This window comes from Emydura macquarii, unplaced genomic scaffold (assembly GCF_026122565.2).
Source record: "Emydura macquarii macquarii isolate MOO-44397 ecotype Brisbane River unplaced genomic scaffold, CSIRO-AGI_Emac_v2 contig_1551, whole genome shotgun sequence".
NCBI lineage: Eukaryota > Metazoa > Chordata > Testudines > Chelidae > Emydura > Emydura macquarii.
Genome location: NW_027131688.1, coordinates 20,578,942 through 20,601,143, shown reverse-complemented (window position 1 = coordinate 20,601,143; position 22,202 = coordinate 20,578,942). Strand labels below are relative to the sequence as shown.

Here is a 22,202-nt window from a genome sequence, read left to right as displayed (position 1 = left end):
TTTTTAAAGACAAGTGAAAAGTGATCAGGTAACAAAATGAATGCTGTGACTGTGTTAATATTCTAACTCTTATGCTGGACAATCCATCAAAACAAAACGCAGAGTGACTGCGTGTTATGACTGCATACTTGCATGAGACAAGCTCATGTGCACATAGCATACTCTCCTTCTGCTCTTCTTGAAAGCAAGTAGGAGACTGAAATGGAAAAAAAAATCCTATTCTCAAGTATTTGAAAAAGCAGAAATCTTGTCAACTGCAATCCAAAGATGGCTCAAGAGGCAGGGATGAATACAACATGATATCATGTGAACTGGATACCTGTGACCATAAACTGAGAGCCTTGGGTGTGGCTTTGATGAGCAGTGGGTCATCTTACTCCATGTTATATGAAAATATCGTAGTGCCTATGAACAAGCGGGTAGATTTAAAGTTGCAGGAGAAATGTAACTCAATTTCCTGGCTTTTGGGGTTTAAAACGGGCTCTCAAACTTTTTTGGCTGGGACCCCGTTTGAAAATATTTCAGGCTGTGATGGCTTCCCCCATGCCATGCCACCCTTACCAGCATGTATGGGGGTAGCTGATAGCTTGCAACCCCCCCCATAATAATCTTGCAACACCCTTAGGGGTCACGACCCCCAGTTTGAGAACTCCTGGTTTAAAAACTTAACCTTGATATTGCATTAGCATAGTTTATCAACTGTTATGCTTTAGACATATTTTATTAAAAACGAAGTAGAAACAAGTTGTTCACTTCTGAACTACAGATTTTACTATTACTTTACACACACACAAAGGCCATAATGTAATGTTTAAATGAAAGACTCACAGGATTCCTCAATACATCATCATCTACATCAAAGTTTGATGTGTCAGAAGGACTGCTAACATCTGGAATATAAGGTGCTTCTAGGTTTCGAATATTATCCCAATTAAGTCCTTCAAAAAATGGATGTGACTTGAAATCCTCTATTCCGTTCTGTCCTAGTCGACGTTCCCTACTGCAGATAAGTCGCTGGATAAGGTCTTTTGCTTCTTCAGATACATCTGTCACATGAGATGGAAACTGAAATCTTTCCTAGAAAAACAAAACAAATCTCATTTGAGAATTTTATATTGGAAAATTCTTGTGAAAGGGAAAAAATACAATTTATACAAATTATTTTGGTAAAGAAGTTAAGGTCTAGACTATAAAAATGACACTGTAAACTAATAGATATAGCCACCATTTTCAAGTCTATAATGGGCATTGGAAGTCTTCAGTGTGATGAACCATGGAATCAAAGAAATGTAGGGCTGGAAAGGACATCAAGACCACCAAGTTCAGCCCCTTGCACTGAGACAGGAAAAAGTATGCCTAGACTGTCCCCACCAGGTGTTTGCCTACCTGTTCTTTAAGACCTCCAATGATGGGGATTCCACAACCTCTCTTGGAAGGCTAATCCAGTGTTTAACTATCCTTATAGTTAGAAAGTTCTTCCTAATATCTAACCTAAATCTACCTTTCTATAGATTAAGACAATTACTTCTTGTCCTACCTTCAGCAGACCTGGAGAACTATCAGTCACTGTCCTCTTTATACCAGCTCTTAACATATTGGAAGACCTACCAGGTCCCTCCTCAGTCTTCTTTTCTCAAGACTAAACATGCTCAATTTTTTTTAACCTTTCCTCAGAGGTTTTCTTAACCTTTTATCATTTCTGTTGCTCTCCTTGGACTCTCCAATTTGTCCACATCTTTCTTAAAGTGTGGCATCCAAAATGGAACACAATATCCCAGCTGAGACCTCATCAGTAAAATAGGAAAATTACCTCCTGTGCCTTATGTATGGCACACATGTTCATGCACCCCAGAATAATATTAGCCTTCTTTGCAACTGCATCACATTGATGACTCAGACTCATTTTGTGATCTGCTATAACCACCCAGCTCCTTCTCAGCAGTGCTATCACCTACCCAGTTATTCCCCATTTTATATTTGTGCATTTAATTTTTAATTCCTAAGTGTAGCACTTAGCACTTGTCTTTATAGAATTTTGTCTTTCTGATTTCAGACCAATTCTTCAATATGTCCAGGTCGTTTTGAATTCTAATCCTGTCTTCCAAAGTGCTCGCAATCCCTCCCTGCTTGGTGTCATCCACAAATGTTATAAGCATACTCTCCACTTCATTATCCAAATAATTAATGAAAATATTAAATACTGGACCCAAGTCAGACCCTTGTAGGTTCCCCTAGATACGTCTCCCAATTGACAGCAAACCACAGATCTGAGTACAGTCTTTCAGACAGCTGTGCACCCAACTTTATAGTAATCTCTATACTACATTTCCCTAGTTTGCTTATGAGAATACCTTACTAATATGAAGAAATATCACATCTAAAGCTTTCCCCAATCCACTAGGCCAGTAACCAAGTCAGAGAAGGAAATTAGGTTGGTTTGACATGATTTGTTCTTGACAAATTCATGTTGGCTATGATTTATTACGTTATTGTCCTCTAGGTGTTTACAATTTGATTAATCATTTTTCCAGTATCCTTCCAGATATTGAAGTTAGACTGACTGGTTTAAAATTCCTCAAGTCCTCTTTGTTCCTGTGTTTAAAGACAGGTATTATGTTTGTCCTTTTCCAATCATCTAAAACCTCGCCTATCCTCCATGAGTTCTTAAGAACAGTTGTTAATGATTGCTTCAGCTAGTTCCTTAAGTACTCAAAGATGAATTCATCAGGCCTTGCCAATGTGAATAAATCTAACTTATTTAAATATTCTTTAACCTGTTCTTTCCCTATTCCAGTCTATATTCCTTCCCCTGTGTTGTTAATATTCATTGTGATAAGCATCTGGTCACCTTTAACCTTTTCAGTTCAATTTGAAGCAAAACCTCAACCTTCTTGGTGTCAACCACTATTAGCTCACCTTCCCTGCAAAGTAGAGGACCTACACTCACTTTCATCCTTCCCTTACTCCTAATGAATTTAAAGAACCTCTTATTTTATTGCCTTTTATGACCCTTGCTAAGGGTAACTCGTTTTACAGTGAAACGTTATCCAATTTTACTAGCTTTTTCAAATCCATTTTTAACCATTCCCCCTCTGCATTAATACATTATCAATTGGTTTCAATATATTGATTGTAAATACATTAACTCTACTGGGGAAAACTGAAGCTTTTAACTTTCAAATTTAATTTTGATTCTGCATGGCATACTCTCGCAGAGTATGAGGCATTAGGAGCAGATAACCAGTGGTACACATTGTGACAGGCTCACCAGCCTACTAAGAATCTATCCCTTGATGTTTCCACTGCTTGCTAAAAAACATGCATGACAATCCTCACAAAGAAGAGATCAGGTTCTCCGAACTGTGGCTCTTTAGCTGATGCCAGTCTTTTAAAAATGTATTTTATGGTATTTTAAGCTTTTGCTCTCCACCTAATACTAAAAATTTTTAGACTTTGCATAATGACAAAAATCTGCCTAAAACTATATGGCATGTGTTAACTTTCTGTGGTTCTTCTAAAAATTAAGAAATCTTACATGGAGAAATAAACTGACTTCACAGCACTAATAGCCTTTCTGAAAGCAAGTAATATTTGCCTTGAAATTTGGTATGTTAATAAAAAATTAATTCCTAAAATATTAAATTTTGATTTAGCTCCTTTCATAGTGGAGTGTTTTGGGAACTTTGTATTTAAACTGGCTTCACTTTAATAACTTTTGCTACTGAAATTGCTAAGAAAAGTAAGGCTGTGTAATAATTTAAAAGGTCCATAGTTTGGTACCAACAATATCAAGCCATTTATTTATTTGTATTGTGTATTATTTATTGGGGGGGGGGGGGGGAATCAATCATTCTCAGATCTGAGATTCATTAATAAAAATAATGTAATACTTACTAGGCTGTGTCAATCAATAGTACACATAGGGAAAAAATGTGATTCAGTATTTTAGCATCTGTACTAACCACATTGTAATCTTTATGTAATATTTGCCTTCACAAGTGTAATGCATAATACATTATTTGTGACAACATCTTTTAATCTTGATCAAATATAAAAGTTAAAGTCAACTTAAAAATCACATCTAAAAATTCACATTTGAAATTACTATACATGAAAGATGAGGGGAAAATGTTTTTCTATTTTTAGTTTATTTACTTTACATATTTGACATTGTCTGTGAACAGTCAGGTTTCACTGTTTACCCTGTACACTTTGTAAGTTTCCCCTTCAGTTTCTGTGGGTCTTCTTCAGTAACAAAGAACATTAAAAAAAATTAAGTGGGATTATCAAATCACAAATATTGGCAAAGCGTTCTGAAATAGCAAGACTTAACCTAAATTAATTTCAAGTTTAAATTTTTAAAAGGAAATTTTCAATAATCACATCTATGAACAAAACCCAAGATAGACTGCATTATTAAGCCAGCAAGACAATAGAAACTACAAAAGCATTTAGAGGCATGAATACCACAAAAATATCACAAAACTGACAAATCAGACAACTTTCCAAAACTAGTCAAGATATGACATCCTCCAATACACATATACTCAACTTAGCAACATTTTAAAAACAGAAATGAAATAACACTCTTTGACTGTATCCACACTAGGGAATGCTAGCTGTTTTGCATCAGCACTACCAACAGTGTGAGCTCTAGCATAGGCAAGGCATGAAAGTCCTTATATCATTTAACTCTTCTGACAAAGTCCCAATTAGTAACTATTTTAGCAGCACTGCACCGAGGGGGAGCAGGACGACCCGGACACAGAGCGGAGCGCTGCGCTAGAGCAAGGCTTTAAACCTGATCTCTCTGCTCTGCTCACGGTTTAAAGCATTGCATAACTTACTCGTCTGCTGTCCCTCCAGGCACTTAAGGTACCCAGTGGGGGGAGAACGGGGGGTTAAACCCAGGCGGCCGGGACATAGCCCGGCCACCTTAAGTCCATCAGGGACTTCTTCCTAAGCTACAACACTTAACTACTTAAACTAACTAGGTACTTTGATTAACAAGGAGATCAAAGAAGGGGAATGGCACTTGCAGAGAGCAAGTGCTAGTTCCATCCGACCATCACGGGCGGAAAGAAGAGACTGAGGGGGCGTAGGGCTGGTGCATAGGGCCGGCAGTGCCTCGTGCTGAGGCATGGGCGCGGCACTCCAGGGAGCACCAGAGCCGGCCCTATGGGGTCTGCTAAGGGGAAAAAAGTTCCGGGAACTGTGCACACACCTATATTGGAATGGATATGAGCAATCACTCTAAAGAAACGCAAACTCACATTTTTTACTTTTCTTATTTCCTTATTTGTACTGCTTATCAGTGTAACAGAAAGTGTACCCAGCTGTGCAAATAATGTATTACCTAACTGCTACTGCAGTGTGCCCCATAAACATGGTGGCTGGTTTAGTTCTCATTTTTTATTTTACAAGATTGACAAGTTTTTAAAAAAAAAAATTTTGGAGGCCTTCTCAAATTATAGCAGTAGCTGATGGTTTTTCCATTTTTGCAAACTCAGGAAAGCTAATAAACAGATTCCTTAACACAAGCTGATAATCCTACAAAACCACACTAATGTAAACAAACGTTTCAAGGAATACTATGGAATTGTCGTCACACAAATATGATGTTTTCCTTAAAGGGTGTCAATTTCTGCATTAATATTTTGATAAATATGTGCGGTTTGCTTATATTCCTTACTTCATGATTCATAATCTTTCCATAGGTTTCCACTAATGACTCTGCGTAAAAGGGTGTTTCACCATACAGCATTTCGTACATACAGACACCCAGAGACCACCAGTCACATTCAGGTCCATATTTTCCCATTCCATCCTCCATTGCTTGCAGTATCTCAGGGGAGATGTAGTCAGGCGTACCAACTGCCACAGAAGATTGTACCTTAAAAATAAACAAGCATCATTCTGGAAGGCTTCCAGGCTTCCTCAAGACTGCATTCTTAAATCATATTTTAGTATTTCTGGCCGATGAAGACATTAGGAAATGTTTGTTTTTATAAAAGGGAAAAGAATTATCAATCATAACACTAAAAGGAACTAATGAATACATACAGAAAATTCAAAATTCAAAACAAAAAGCGTGGTTAAATACAAGTTGACTCCAATGCAACTTCATTTAATACATTTTGGGCAAAACATAAAAGTTATCAATGGCAAATTCTGATTTCCCAGTGCTCTAAAGGTGAAATGTATATTCTACGTGCAGTAGGAAATGCAGAACAACCGAACTTGCTGGGGAAAAAAGGAAGGGCAAGAGAAGACTAAATTAACACCATTAAGACACGAAGAAAAATGTTTTGCCTTAGCATGTGTGCATGTTTAAGGATGTAAACGGCTGTCAAAGGTGAGGGTAGGAAGTGGGGAGAGCAGGGAACTACTGAGTTCCCACTCCATTTCCCATGCCCATTTTTGTGATTTGATTTGGAGGTACTAGAGATCTCATTAGTCACTAGCAGATCCACCAGCGATAACTGGCTATCATTTTATTGGAGGACAATCATCTGCCAACTCCGAGGAACCGCTGACAGACTGGAGGGAGTTCCCATTCTGAGTGTAAAGCTAAATTTTTGTGCATCATGTGTTAGGGTGGATGGAAAATGGCTTAACATGGTGGATTACAGGATAGGTGAATTGGATGGGATAAGGAGATGAGCTATTAAGCTATCCACATAAAAGGAAAGTCTTGGGCATGGTGGCAGGTGTTTAGTTTTATGCTGCTTTGGCAAACTCTACTGAGATATCATACGGTGAAGTTGGCATGACTCATTCAAATTCCTTCTGCATATTATTTTGGATAAGGCCAAGACAGACACTTTTGGGTTGTGGAATGTCATCAGGCTCTGGACTGTTTCGGTGACTGGGTGATGCTACAAGCATTACTGGTTCCAACAGGGGTACTCATCACACCACCAGCACTGCACAGAACACAGATATGGGACATTAACTGTGACATTTATATCAAATTTGTAGCATACAGGATGGCCAGCTACCATATTCAGGTTCTTTCTTTTGTCACAATGATTTCTAGGAGATGAAACAACTTGTGTGCAGACTGGAAGAGAGCTGGGAGACATCTGGAGTCTGATTTAATGCCTGAGGATTTTATGCCAAGTGTATGAAGATTTCTGAATTAGGCCAAGACATTATTTGTTCTGAGCTATAGACATAGTGAGCAACTGTACAGTTCAAGGACATAGCCTGATTAATATAGGCTGCCTCATTTCACCTGCTGTTACAAGTTTGTTTCAACCTTTACACTTAAAACAGACCAGTTGATAGTTAGGGGCTCTCTGAATCTTTTTAATCCAAGAGTTGTGGGCTCCTGATGAATTCCCTCCTTCCTTCCTTCCTCCCTTTCCTCCCTCCCTCTAGTTTGGTTGCCTTGATTTCTGATTAGTTTTTCCCATGATTTCAAGATTCCCTGAAGGTTGTAGCCAGTAGTTCTAATTCATATCAATAAATAATTGCTAACAACCCTTTTAATCTATAGATATTCCATAACACCAACAAGAAATTCAAGAGCTAGCAATGCAATGGTTGAGGAGCAGATGGGTAACTAATACATATGTATGCTTTTATGTAGTATAAAATGCTATAAACCAGGGGTGGTCAAATGTGAGCTTGTGAGCCACATGCAGCTATTTTACAGTTAAATTGCAGGGCCCCCCCCATTCTCCGCCTACCAGACTGGGGAGTGGAGCTCAGAGCTTCTGCCCTGCAGCAGGCTGGTGGGGCTAGAGGATTCTACCCAGTTCACAGGGGAGTCTCGGAGGGGAGAGGCGGGGTCAGTAAGTTTGGCCACCCTTGCTATATATACCAAATGTACGTAAAAATGTACATATTTTGATTTTACCCCACTCCCCCCTCCTTTGGAATGCTGAAAGTCTTTCTAAGGTATAGCTACACTGCAGCCAGGGATGTGAATGGCAGCTCACATAGAAGTACCTGTGTTAGCTGTACTCTAGTTATCTCACTAAGAATAGAAGTGAGGACACCACGGTACAGGGATCTGCACGAGTGAGTATGTACCTGGGGGAAAGGGGTGACGGGGGAAAGACGTGTCAAATGGGCTTGTACAGCTGGTACTGAAACCTGCAGCACAGCATCCTCATTTCTATTTTTAGCAAGCTACCTAGAGAGTACAGTTAGCATGGTAACTTCTATACAAGCTGCCATTCACATCCCCAGCTGTAATGCAGATGTCCCCTTAGACTGCAGGCACTGCGTCTTCCTAGCATCTAAATAGCCCTACTACAAAGACTCTGATTAAACTTTTACTTTATACATACAGTGCCATCTTCACTCATCTTCAAGCATGATCCAAAGTCTGCCAGGCGTATATGGCCATTCATGTCCAAAAGAACGTTATCAGGCTTTATGTCCCTGTTATATTAAAAGAAATAAAGTGATTTCAATACAGTATAAACATGAAGTCAAAGTTCTCATTGAAATATTGGCTCTGCTAAGAAAATGTGAGTATAAATTACTGTAGAAGTTAATCATCTATTCAAAGAAATATTCTTTATTACACCGATGGCGTTCAGTTTATGATTAGCTAATGATTAAGTGCAGGGTATGTAGTAAGTTCAGACACACTTAATATTATGCCGGTAGCTGTACTACCCAGGCCGCCTTTGATTTTGTCAAATCTTCAGCTCAGTAATCAAACCTGCAATGGTCAGTATTTGAACAGAAGAATTATGATAAAACCAATGTCTCAGTATAATATTGGGCAGAAGAAGATAATCCACAATGGTCTCCCAGTCAACAGTATGAATTAGTGATTCTCTGCTGTTTGCACATTTGTGTCTAATTTCAGACTGATGATATATTTATAAAATTTAATTTATGCTACATTACTGGATTTCAATAAACCAAGCCTATATTGCTTTACCAGGGAAGCAGTAGGACACAGAGAAAATCCAAGCAAACAAGAGATTGTGGGTGTGGACATATGTGGAGATGTGATTTGCCACTGAGGTGAACCAGTTTATGGAGAAGAGTTAATTAAAAAATATATATACATGATGAGCTTAGTGTCTATGAAAGGTGCCTGATCAACGGCCGTGACACTGAAGTGCTCTATCAGAAAAGAGATAGCACGCAAACAGCAATAGTGCAGCTTTCCCAAATTGCTCCGCAAGTGTAAGAATATAAGAACAGCCATACTGGGTCAGACCAATAGTCCATCAAGCCAAGTATCCTGTCTTCTGACAATGGCCAATGCTAGATGCTTCAGAAGGAATGAACAGAACAGGCAATCAATGAGTGAGCCATCCCATTGCCCATTCCCAGCTTCGGGCAAACAGAGGATGGGGACCCTTCAGAGCATGGATCTTGCATCTCTGCCCATCCTGACTAATAACCATTGATGGACCTATTCCCCATAAATATATCTAGTTAGTTCTTGAACCTTGTTATAGTCTTGGCTCTCAACATCCTCTGGCAAAGGGTTCCACAGGTTGACTGTGCGTTGTATGAAGAACTACTTCCTTTTGTTCATTTTATACCTGCTGCCTATTCATTTCATTTGGTGACCTTTGGTTCTTGTGTTATGTGGAGTAAATAACACTTCTTAATTATTTTCTCCACACCAATCATGATTTTATAGACCTCTATCATATCCCCCCTTAGTCATCTCTTTTCCAGGCTGAAAAGTCCCAGTCTTATTAATCTCTCTTCATATGTAAACTGTTCCATACCTAATCATTTTTGTTGCCCTTTTCTATACCTTTTCCAATTCCAATACATCTCTTTTGAGATGGGGCAACAAGAGCCGCATACAGTATGCAAGATGTGGGTGTACCATAGAATTATAGAGGCAATATGGTATTTTCTATCTGATTATCTATCCCTTTCCTAATGATTCCCAACACTGTTAGCTTTTTTGACTGCGTACTTCAACCAACACCACAACGGCAGTGCAACTGCCTTCCCCTCGGGCCTGATTGCACAAAGAACATAAGTATATGCTTAACATTAAACATAGGCTTGAGTCTAATTTGACTTCAATGGAACTTGAGCACTTGAGTCCGAAGGTGGAATGGGCTATCTCAAATGAGGAAAGAGGTGATCAATCCCTTTAGGAACTTTGCAATAGTAGAGTGTGCAAAAATTAAAACCCCTTTGACTGAGTGGTTAAAGGCTGTAATGGCAGCTAGGTGGACTTTAATAGAGCTGAATAGTAAGTCTAGAGTTTTAAAATTTAGCAGGTAGTCAAGTATGATAAAGAGGTGGGCTTCAGATAGGGACAATGAACCCTGCATGCACCAAAGTTGGAATGCTTCCACTTTTGCAGATAGGTTTTCCTTGTGGAGGGGCTTCCTACTGTTAAGCAGCACAGAATGCACTCACAAGAACAAATCTGCTCTTGGCCACAGAACCATCGAGGAGCCATGCACAAAGGTATAATGAGGAGAGATTGGGGGTGAGGTGTTACATGGCCTGACTTTTGGGTCAGGAAGTCTGTCACAGGATGGGGGAGAAGAAATGGCCTCAGAGCTAAACAAATCAGGTCTGGGAATCATAATTGTCTCAGTTGGGATTATAAGGATAACAACTGCTTTCTCCTGTTTCAGTTTGTTCAACATCATTGCTCCTCAGAGGCTTGAAGGACAGATATATAACAGAACCTGAGGCATCTTCCAAGGAGCTGCAACCAAGTCCTCCCCTTGAGCAGAAAGTGTCGGCATTTCATGTTGGATGGTGTCACAAAGTTCTATTTCTTGGGAGCTCCAGATGAGCCAGATCTTGCAAAGGTAGGATTGCTCAGCTCCCACTCATGATCCCAGCAGGAATGCCTACTCAGAATATCTGCTAAGGTGTTCTGCAGTCCCAATAGAGAGGCCGCTGAGACGTTGATTTGCTGGATAAGACACCAATTCAGAGCTTCATTGCCTCAGTGCAAAGGGACTGGGATCTTGCTCCTCCTTGGCTGTTGATGTAATACATCATTGCTCAGTTGTCTGTCATGACACTTACGGAGTGGCTATTGATCCTGCATAGGAAGTGGAAGCATGAATATCAGACTGCCCTGGCTCAAGAATATTGATATGGAGTAACAATTACAGTGAGTCTATTTAGGGGGTAGTCTTGAAGATGCGTTCTGCAACTTAGCAAGGATGCATCAGTCGTGGTGATCCTTGAAGGAGATGGATATGAAAATGGGGTCTTAACACAAACCCTAGAAGTTCCTTCCACCAATTCAGACAGTCCAAAATTCTCTGAGGAACAGTCACCTATTTGGATAGGCTGTGCTTCTTGGGGGCACAGGAGGTTCTGAGGTAGGCCTGGAGGCACTGAGTATACAGTCTGGCATAGAGCATTACGAATGTACAGGCTGCCACATGACCTAGGAGTTGCAGGCAAAACTCGCTGCAGTCTGAATGGAGATGAGACTGTACATTATGTCGAACTTGTCTGTAGGTAGGTATGCATGGTCAATTGTGGAGTATAGTGTGGCTCTGATAAAGTTGCTGTGTTGAACAGGAATCAGATTTCTCTGAGTTGAATGCTCAGGGTGTGGAAGAGCGCTAACCTTGCTGGTGGCAGACTTGATTATGGGGAAGGAGTAACCCTTGAGGATCTAGTTGTCCAGGAAGGGGAAGATGACTATTCCCATCTGATAAAGATGGACCGTGACCACCAAGAGGACCTTTGTGAATGCTCTCAAAGGCTAAAAGGCCGAATGGCAGAGCTTGGTATTGGTTGTCCACATGGCTATATGGAAGTATGCATCCCGGACATCAAGTGATAAACCAGCCCTCCCCACTCCCAAGTCATGGATCCAGTGATGGTATAATCCCCATGAGGGTTAACATCACGAATGTGGGTGTCTGAATTAAAGTATTCCGAGCCCTGTAGTCCAGGATTGGTATCCATCCCCTTTTTTTCTTGGGAAGCAGGAAGAAATTGGAATAGAATCCCCTTCCAATGAATACAGGAGGAACTGGTCTGATTACCCCTAATAGCAAGATGGATTAGACTTCCTGCCTCAAGAGAACCTCATGACAAGAGTCCCAGAAAAGGAATAGGGAGTCGGGGGGTGAGAGGAAGAATTGAAAGGAATGATATAGCCTGATGAAATTACTTCCAGTAGCCATCTGCCTGATGAGCTCCCAAGAAAGTATGAAACAGGAGAAGATCTTTGTTGGAAGAAGGTGCCTCCTCCTCAGCTTTTAATTGTGTGGCTCAAAAGCTCCTCTCTCTCACCAACAGAAGTTGGTCCAATAAAAGACCCACCTTGTCTCCAATACCCTGGGACCAAAATGGCTACAGCTACACTGCATACCCCCTTTGAGAAGGTCGATTTCAGCCACACTCAAAATTCTGGAAACCAGAAAATACAGAGTTAAGATAAATGTCCAGGCAACCTTAACTCTGTCCCACCAGAGCAGGCAATCACCACTGGGAACTATCCGTAAGCACACCAGCTACGTTCACTATGCTAGGTGTAGCTGTATTGACTAGAGGAATACACTGGAGCAGCCTGAAAAAGCTGTGATTGTGATATAAAGATCTGAGGATTAGTCTGAGTAGCATTACAGAGCGATGACTGTGATACAATGAGATCTGGATCTGAGTCCCCCTTTGTGTTCTCAAAGAAAAGAGGTACATTTGTACCTTGAGGTTGTAGTTTACATCATTTCAATGCAAAATTGTGTGAAGTGTGTCATTAGCAGGACACAGAGTTCTTCTTGCCATAGGTGGTATCAGTAGTGAAGTGGGATATGAGAGCAGTCTGTGGATTTAATGATGGGCAGAGGGAAGTATAGCTTTAGGTGGTATCCTGTATGCAAGTGTGAAGGGGCTGTAAAAAAGTGTATTAGGTGGCTGTTAAATTTTACAGGTGTGATATTCTGTCAGGGGCGTAGGCTCAGTATTTGAGCACAGGCAAGAACAGGTGGTACCTGTCTATTACAGACAAAAGGCAGAGGAGAAGTGTATTTGTTAGGGGCATTTTGGGGCATTACTCAAAGAGGGCAGAGTTAAAGTTATGTGGGCATTATCCTTAACTATTTCCCAGGTTTTCAAAGTTTTCCTTTTCCTGAACTTGATGTTTTGAAAGGGCACAAGCTATCATGGGGCAATCTTATTTGCATTAATCAAGTTTTTTGCCATTTAATTTCCTACTTTTTTTAAACAGAAAAATGTTTGCTGTTAGAAGTTGGAGATCATCTAGACAGATGTAGCTCTCTCCCACATTGGCAGTGATAGGCAACTGTGGCTAAATAATAATCAAGAGACCTAGCTTGTATATATTGCTTTTCAGCAGATGTCGTCAAAGAATATTACATCATTATTCCCACTTTACATGGGAAACGTAGGTAACAAAGGTCAAATGACTTGCTCAAGGTCACCCAGCAAGCTAGTGGCAGAGCCAGGAAAAGTCCCCATCCAGTGGTCTTGCCACCAGGTTGTCACATGATTCCTCAATGCTTCTCCCGCTCTTTTATATATTGTTACAGTGGAATTGGGATAATGGTCATGTTTTGAAATATGTGCAATGTGTAGTTGCTAACAGGGCCAGTGAAAGAAAACTCTTCCATGGGTCTATGTCCCAAATCTTTGACAGTTTTATTACATGGTTGTTACAGCAGCTTTAAGAGAGTGAGAGAAGACTAGTGTCTCCACTCCTGCCCTACCATTCCCCGCAACACGCGGCCAGCTCTCCCTCCTGCCTCTGCTTCAGCCACGTTTCCTCAGCCATGCCCCAGGTCCACCCAGTCCTCCCCTCCTCCAAACAGGGTCCTGTCCCCCACACACTCTGGCCAGCCCCACCACCCCACACCAGTGACGTATATCGTAATTATTCATGTTGTGGATTTCATGTTTAAATTTGTGATAAATTAATTCCCTCCTCCCCAGCTTATATGGGGGGACAGTGAGAGGGGCTCAGACACCCCAAGAGGAGCAGGGTCCCCCGGATCCAAGAACAATCAGATGTCTGGGAGAACTTAGACAGAGGGGTAGGGTTTCTCTAGATCTCAGGTGCGTACAACAGAAAGGGAGAATTCAGGGCTGACAGGCTCCCCACTCCTAAACCCCCAATCTCCTCTGCTATCCCTCATTCTCCAGCCCCTTGCCTTCTCTCCTCCGATTCCCCCTAATTCCTAACTCCTTCCCCTTACCTGAACCACTCCAAAACCTTTTCCCTCCCTAGCCTGAAACAACTCTGAGAAATATACCCCATTCCTGTCAGTTCCCTTCCCTGGTGCCAGAGATTTTCTAAGTTCCCCATCCAGAGGGGCAGGTCTTCCCCAGAGCCTGGCTCATGGAAGTGGAGTTAGGGATGGAGGTTAGACTCTCAACTGATGGGCAGGGGACCCTATATTCTAGCACACACAGAGGGAGGAACAGAGAGCAGGGCTAAGACACCCCCCCAGATCCCAGGAGAAGGTAAGGGAACAGGGCTCAGAGAGAATCAGAAATGATAGCCCCCTTCAGAACCTGGCTCACATGAGTGGGGGCAGAAAAGGGGGTGTCCCCTTACCCTGCATAAGGGTTGGCCCCCAGATCATGGCACACACAGAAGGGGAATGTGGGGCTGATAGGTGCCCCAGCCCTATTTTCCAGTTACTCTTCCTTGTGTGTCACTCCTCCACATAGACCCCATACCCTGATCCCCCAACCCCTTTCCCACTGTATTCACCTACTCTTCCACTCCTATTCACACTCCCCTTCCAGTAAGCATTTACTTCTCATTTTCTTTCCAAAACATAATTTCAATGCCTTCTAAATATTCTGCTGTACTCAGATTACATTTCCCCAAAATAAAAATCCCCCTTTCATAGGAGGGAGATTGGAGTAATATGCCTATTTACTTAATTCAAACTTCTGCCCTGGTTTGGATTTGAATGCTTAGTGCCTTGGGTGTTCTTGAATTCAATGACTAACACTCTCAGATCCATCCAGATCCTGCATGTGCAGGTAGTTTTTCAGATAGTTAGCCTGGCTCTCTGCACATGTTCAGATAATCCATTAGATGCATGAACAAGGCACGTGAGCAAAACTATTTTTCAAACATTTTAATTTGAATGCCCTCAAAGGACAGGTGAGTGCCATACACACTGCTGGAGTAACCCTCAAATGTTTGAGACCCTGATGAAATCTGAACCCTCATTTGATCTCTATTTGTGAGCAAAAAACATTGCTAGAATGTGTTAACTTTAAGAAAAATCTGTTTTTTTCTGGAGGCTGTCTCTTGAGAATGAGTTGATCAAATGGCCCCAAAACTGGATCCATACTCCCATGTCCTCATGTGAGACACCAAATTTCAAGGCAATCTGATTAACTGCACACATTTTTAGAGCACTCAGAACAGTTGAGCTTTAAACAGAAAGCTGATCTTAATTAAAGCAAAGATATCACTCTGATATAATGGACAGCTCTGTTTAATTTTAAAACATTTATTTTAGAGCCTATGGAACAAAAAAATTTAGAAAAGCAATATTAAAACCCTTCATTCATCTCAAAATAGGACAGACTTTACACTTTTATTGGCTTGCTCCAGAGGGTTAAGTATATTCAAGCAATCTTTATGGATAACTTTATGGGTCATTAATGATCTAGAGGATGGGGTAGATTGCACCCTCAGCAAGTTTGCAGATGACACTAAGCTGGGGGGAGTGGTAGATACTCTGGAAGGTAGGGATAGGATACAGAAGGACCTAAACAAACTGGAGGATTGGGCCAAAAGAAATCTGATGAGATCCGACAAGGACAAGTGCAGAGTCCTGCACCTAGGACAGAAGAATCCCATACACAGCTACAGACTGGGGACCGATGAGCTAGGCAGCAGTTCTGTAGAAAAGGACCTGGGGGGTACAGCTGATAAGAAGCTGGATATGAGTCAGTAGTGTGCCTTGGTTGCCAAGAAGGCTAATAGCATATTGGGTTGCATTAGTAGGAGCACTGCCAGCAGATCGTGGGAACTGATTATTCCCCTCTATTCGGCATTGGTGAGGCTGCATTTGGAATACTGTGTCCAGTTGCGGAGGGCAACAAAAATGATTAGGGGGCTGGAGCACAAGACTTATGAGGAATGGTTGAGGGAACTAGGCTTGTTTAGTCTGCAGAAAAGAAGAATGAGGGGAGATTTGATAGCAGCCTTTAACTACCTGAAAGGGGGTTCCAGGGAGGATGGAGCTAGGCTGTTCTCAGTGGTGACAGATGACAGAACAATGAGCAATGGTCTCAAATTGCAGTGGGGGAGATCTATGTTGGACATTAGGAAAAAGTTTTTCACTAGGAGGGTGGTGAAGCACTGGAATGGGTTACCTAGAGAAGTGGTGGAATCCCCATCTATAGAGGTTTTTAAGCTGCGGCTTCACAAAGCCCTGGCTGGGATTATTTAGCTGAGGTTAGTCCTGCTTTGAGCAGAGGGTTGGACTAGATGACCTCCTGAGGTCTCTTCCAACACTATGATTCTATGATAACAGAGAGTATACAGCCTCTAGAAATCATATACACTGTACATACCAATTCAAACAGTATCACAAAAGATGAATTTCCATATGTATGGTTTTATTTTCAGCTTCCAATAGTGACAACTTTGGCCTATATCATTTCAATGGGATTAAATAACTGACTGTGGTTAATGGCCTGAGGCTACACCTACAATATTATTTCTTAAATACATACACTGGTTCGAAAGTATTTTTTGTTTTCTGTTAGAACTCTTTAGGTCCCTTAGTACAAGAAATCACGTACCTGCCTGTATATGTGTATTTGCGCACACAGTTAACTAAATGGTATCATTGCCTTACAACACTCCATACTTTACAACTTCACATGGATCGGAAACAAGTACAAGGTCAGAACATAAAAGCAATGGCAAAGATTTTCTGCATCAATGTCACTGCTTTTTAATTACTAACATACTAAATGTTAAGTCTGAAAAGTAAGTGTCAAGAAGAGAAACTCTCCCTTGATCAACATTCTCAGTACTCTGAGCAAAACATTTATCATGTGCTTCTTCCTAACAGCACTTCTGTTTACCGAAGGCTTTTCTGGAACATGCATTTCTAGGGGTAACCCAACAATAAAGAAGTGTACAAAGTGTACTTTGCTTTCCTGACTAATTTCCTCCCACAGTCTGAGAGGAAGGAAGGTTATTTTAACTGTTTCAGTGCATGAACTAAATTGATAGCTCAAGCTTTTTACATTTTTAGCACTGCTAAATATTAGAATAGATTGACCTGGAATATATACCTGTATGTAAGAAACATGCTTCAATAACATTGTTTGTTGTAAACATTTACCAATACTGTTATGCAGATAATGCAGACAGGTAGGCAACAGTTAATATAAGTGGACTACTCTAGATATTTTCTATATATTACTCTAGCTATTCCTGCATACTACATCTATCAAATTTATTTATTCAGAGAAGCTCAACTGAGATGCATCTGATTTATGCCTGAATTTTCTAGCTGGGTTAAACTGAGGCATTAAAGCCATCAAGTGAATTGCCCAAGGTAACAAATTAGAGGCTTGACTAACTTCTCATTAAAACCCTTATTTTAATTCAACTATTTTTAATTAATTAAATTTCACTACCTCTACAATTGGTCATTTATAACTTGATGTACTGAGTTAAAAGTTTAAACAAGCATAACTGGCAAATGGCTCTATAAACTTGCCACTCTGTGCAGTTAATTCTGTGTTGACATTTTCAAAATTGGGCATGTGCCTTTCCATAATGAGGTGGATATTTTACCTGTGCACATAATGCAGCTGATGAATAGAATGTATAGCAATCACCATTTCACCAATGTAGAATTTGGCCATATCTTCAGGAAGCTTGTCTTCAAACTTACTGAGAAGCGTCAGCAAATCACCACCCACATAGTAGTCCATTACTAAATACTAAAAACAAGAAAAATATGATCAATGCACATGAGTCAGAATGGATAAATATATCAATATACAAATATACACTGGTAGCTCATTGCAGAACAAGGATGCAGAAAGACGTTGTGGAAAAGGTGAGTGTGTGGAGAGAGATCAAAATGGGCACTTTTTATGAACCAGTTATTATTAATTGCCTATTTTACTGCAAATCTCTCATTTTCTTTAATATAATCATAGTAAAAATGGTAGCTTAACACATTCTAAGCTATCTCAAATCTGGTCATTATCATAAAAATGAGCAGAGAGATATACAGCAGAGGGCAACCAAGACAATGATTTATGACTATCTAAGTTTATAGAGAAAAATGACAGAAACAAAGTCCATTTCCTTTATGGAATTAAATTAATGCAGAACCGCACAAACCAAAACAAAACCCCCAACAAACAAAAACCCCGACCAAATCTAGCCTATAAAGTGTCAAACTGTGAGGATTCTTATGGCATGGAAAAGAGGAAACTAGTTTAAAAACTATTAATGTACAGGAGAATTAATTTTAAATCCCTTTACACATCACAATATTAAATCCCTGTTTAGTTTGAACAGGAAACACTGGATTCCTCTCGTGGAATATGAAACTTTTGGAATGAGGAACAAATAAAACTTGCAATTAAATTCTAGTTTAGACAAGAAGTGTGTTTGGATTATAGGCATATTTTGTAGTGTTGATAAGCCTGTGAGCAACAAAAATATGAGCCTGGAATATTCATTTTGTTCTGCTAGACATTTGCTGCAGAAAAGAGAGGGTTACTCATCTTGAGCAGTAACTAAAGTTCTTCGAGATGTGTCCCCCTGTGGGTGCTCCACTTTAGGGGTCATTGCCTCCCACATCCTTGATCTGAGATCTTTACAGCAGTACTCATCTGGGTCACGCATGTGGAGCTCTCGTCTCGTGACGCTGTTAGTGCCTGTTCTGTCATGCGCATGACACAATTCTCTCAGTTCCTTCTCTACTGTAGAGCCCCATGCTAGAATTCCGAAGTAGAAGGGAGGAGAGTGGGTAGTGGAGTGCACACAGATACATCTCAAAGAACCTGTTACTGCACAAGGTGAAAAACCCTCTTCTTTGAGTGATGTCCCTGTGGGTGCTCCACTGTAGGTAATTATAGAGCAGTGCCCCTTATTTGGTGGAGGGACTTCGGGATCACTTGTTTGTACAGATGAAAGAACTGTTACTCCTAGTATAACATCCCTACTAGATGCATGATCAATTGCATAATGCCTTGGGAAAGTGTATGCGGAGGCCCATGCACGTCTGTGATGGGAACGTTGTTAAGGAACGCTACAGACATGAACATTGCTCTGACTGAGTGTGTTCTGGTTCCTGTGGGAGCTTGTAAGTTCTTTTGTTTATAGCATAGGTGGATACATTCTGCTGTCCATTTGGATGGCCTTTGATTAGATCAACGGTTCTTTAACTTTTTGTATTGGTGATCCCTTTCACAGAGCAAGCTTCTGAGTGCAACCCCCCCTTAGGTAAAAACTTTGGGTGAAGCCTAAGAGTGATCTTGTCTTTGTGAAAAATCATGTAGGGTGGGTAGGCCATGAGTGCGCTAATCTCCCCTACATGCCTGGTCTGTGATAGCTACTAAAAATGACACTTTCATAGACATGTGGAGAAGTGAACATGTTGCTAAGGGTTTGAATAACGTCATAGTAATGGTTTAGGTTTATGTCCCATGGAGTAGTGGGGGTACATGACTAGGAGTACCCTTTTGTAGCCCTCCCAAGAAGGGTTTTACCATTGGGTGAGTGAATACCATTGTATGATTGATCTTGTCATGGAAGACAGTAATTGCTGCTAGATGGACATTTAGGGAGTTAATTGATAGGCCTGATTTTTTTAGTTTTAGGATATATTCTAAGGTAAATGGAATGGATTAAGATGCAGCAAGGATTTGTCTCCCTGCACTTTAAGTCGAATCTGTGCCATTTTTGCAGGTAAGTTTTCCTTGTTGGTTTTCTACTATTTATTAATGTATGTTTAACTTGTTCCAAGCATTCTAGCTCCTCTGGGAGGAAACAGTTAGGAACCAGGCCATTAGATGTAGCTTCTGTACCTCAAGGTGACAAATCTGACCACCGTACTAGGATAGGAGATCGTACCATGGAGGAAGCGTGATTGGTTTTTATGTTGACATGTTCAGAAGGTCTGAGTACCATGTCTGTCTCAGCCACAAGATTGTTATCATTGTCACCCTGTCAATTCTGATTTTGTGGATGGTCTTGGGTACCATTGGGATGGGTGGGAATGTGTACAAGAGCTCCTTGCTCCAGCTGAGTAGAAATGCATCGCCCATAGAGCCTGGTCCAAGTCCCACGCTCAAGCAGAAACTATGCCACAAAACAAAACTGCAAATGCCAAAGAGGTCAACATTTGGATAACCCCACTGATGAAAAATGTTTTTCAGGACCTTGTTGTTTAGTTCCCCGCATGTGATTCTGGCCAAAGTGTCTGCTGACAAAGTGTCTGCAGTGGTGTTCTGGCTTCCAGGTAGGTATGCCGCTAATACGTTGATGTTGTGCTGTATGCATCAGTTCCAGAGTTTCATTGATTTGCTGCATAGGGAATGGGGTCTTACTCCTCCCTGACAGTTGATATAAAATATGCATGCGATGTTGTCTGTAATTTTCTTTACTGACCTGTTTTTTTATGAGCAGTAGAAAATGATGGAAGTGCCCGGAGCTCTAGGATGTTTATGTGCAGACTGGTTTCGGTTTTTGACCATCGCTCCTGTATCGTATGGTCATGGAGATACGCTCCCACCCGAAGAGTGATGCATCTGTGGTAATCATCATCAATGGTGGACGTTGTGAGAATTGGATTTCAGTCACCATGTTGCTCTCTCAGGTCCCACCACAGTAGGAATCTTTGACCTTGTCTGGCATTGTTAACATTCTGTGTAAAGTGTGTCTGTGTGGTCTGTAGACTGAAGTGAGCCATCCCTGCAAGCAGCGCATATGTAGTTTGGCATACTGGACCACAAATATTGTAGCTACCATGTTACCCAGGAGTTGCAAGGTAATGCATGCTGTTACTGTTAGACTGTTTATTACTAGTAGTATTAGGTCTGCTTTGGCCTTGAATCTGGGCAGTGGTAATGAAACTCTGGCTATTAATTAGTCCAGGTGTGCTCCTACGAATTCCACCTGCTGTATTCTGTTGAAAGTGGACTTTTTGTTGTTTATCTTGAGTCCAAGTTTTTTTAAACAATGCTATGGTTTGGCAAGTAGCATATCTGGCCAAAGTTTGGCTGGATGCCTTTATTAAACAGTTGTCCAGGTATGGGAAGATTGTTATTCCTTGTCTTCTCAGATGTGCAGCAACTGCTGCAAGCATCTTGGAGAAAACCCTCAGTGCCATAGAGAGGCCAAATGGCAATACCTTGTATTCGTAATGATTCCCAGTCACTGTAAATCTTAGAAAACGTCTGTGTGCGGGGTGGACAGTGATATGGAAGTAAGCATCCTGAAGGTCAAGGGCTGAGAACCAATCGCCTCTTTGCAGTGCCTGTATTATGGTGGAAAATGTGACCATCTTGAATTTTTGTCGCCTTACGAACTTTAGTGTCCTCAGATTCAGTATGGGTCTCCATCCGCTGTTCTTTTTCTGGATCACAAAATAATGGGAATAGAGCCCCTTCCCTTTGTGTTGTAACGGGGCGTGCTCTATTGCTCCTAGTTGTAGGAGATGCTCTATTTCTTGATGAGTATTTGAGGGTGAGATGGGTCCCTGAAGAGGGACGGGGAAGAGGGTTGGGGGTAGGAGGAATGGATATAAACAGGATGGTGTTTCCTGACTCGATTTCCAACATCCATTTGTCTGATGTAATTGTTGACCAGTTGTGATGGAAATTTTGGAGGCAGAATTTGAAGTGCATGGTCAGCAATGGTGGCACTGGTTGATGAGTGGGCTCCTTTAGACCCTTGACCAAATTTTGAAAACTTTTTGAATGATGATGTTTGAGAGGTCGAAGACGTTTGCTCCGCTTGCCAGAATCTTTGTGGTCTTTGTTTACCTCTTTGTGGCTCATATTGCCTATACTGTGAATGGAAAGGATATCTGCAAGGATAAGGTTGAAATCTGTGTTTCTTTCCCTTCGTTGCAAGTGTGTAAATTCCGAAGGTTCATAATGTTGCTTGTGAATCCTTCATGGAATGAAATACTTCATCTTTTCTCTGAACAGCTGTACTTTGTCAAAGGGAGGTCTTCTATTTTCATCTGTAATTCCCTGTGTAGGTCTGCCAAGTGGAGCCATGAGGCCCTGCGCATAACAAC

At 41.0% G+C, this 22,202-nt stretch overlaps 1 protein-coding gene across 5 annotated transcripts in view; it reads right to left on the bottom strand.

The window, feature by feature from the left end:
- CDC42BPB (CDC42 binding protein kinase beta) overlaps window positions 1-22,202 on the bottom strand; it is a 159,803-nt gene that overhangs the window by 70,467 nt on the left and 67,134 nt on the right. For all 5 annotated transcript variants that reach the window (XR_010921157.1, XR_010921158.1, XR_010921159.1 and 2 more), the window contains exons 5-8: window positions 17,732-17,880; window positions 8,301-8,394; window positions 5,693-5,893; window positions 829-1,077 (exon numbers count right to left, since the gene is read on the bottom strand). Coding sequence is in view for 2 of the 5 variants with exons in the window: in XM_067555018.1 (XP_067411119.1) it covers window positions 829-1,077; window positions 5,693-5,893; window positions 8,301-8,394; window positions 17,732-17,880 (693 nt within the window). In the remaining 3 variants the exon portion in view is untranslated. The remainder of the gene's footprint in view (window positions 1-828; window positions 1,078-5,692; window positions 5,894-8,300; window positions 8,395-17,731; window positions 17,881-22,202) is intronic.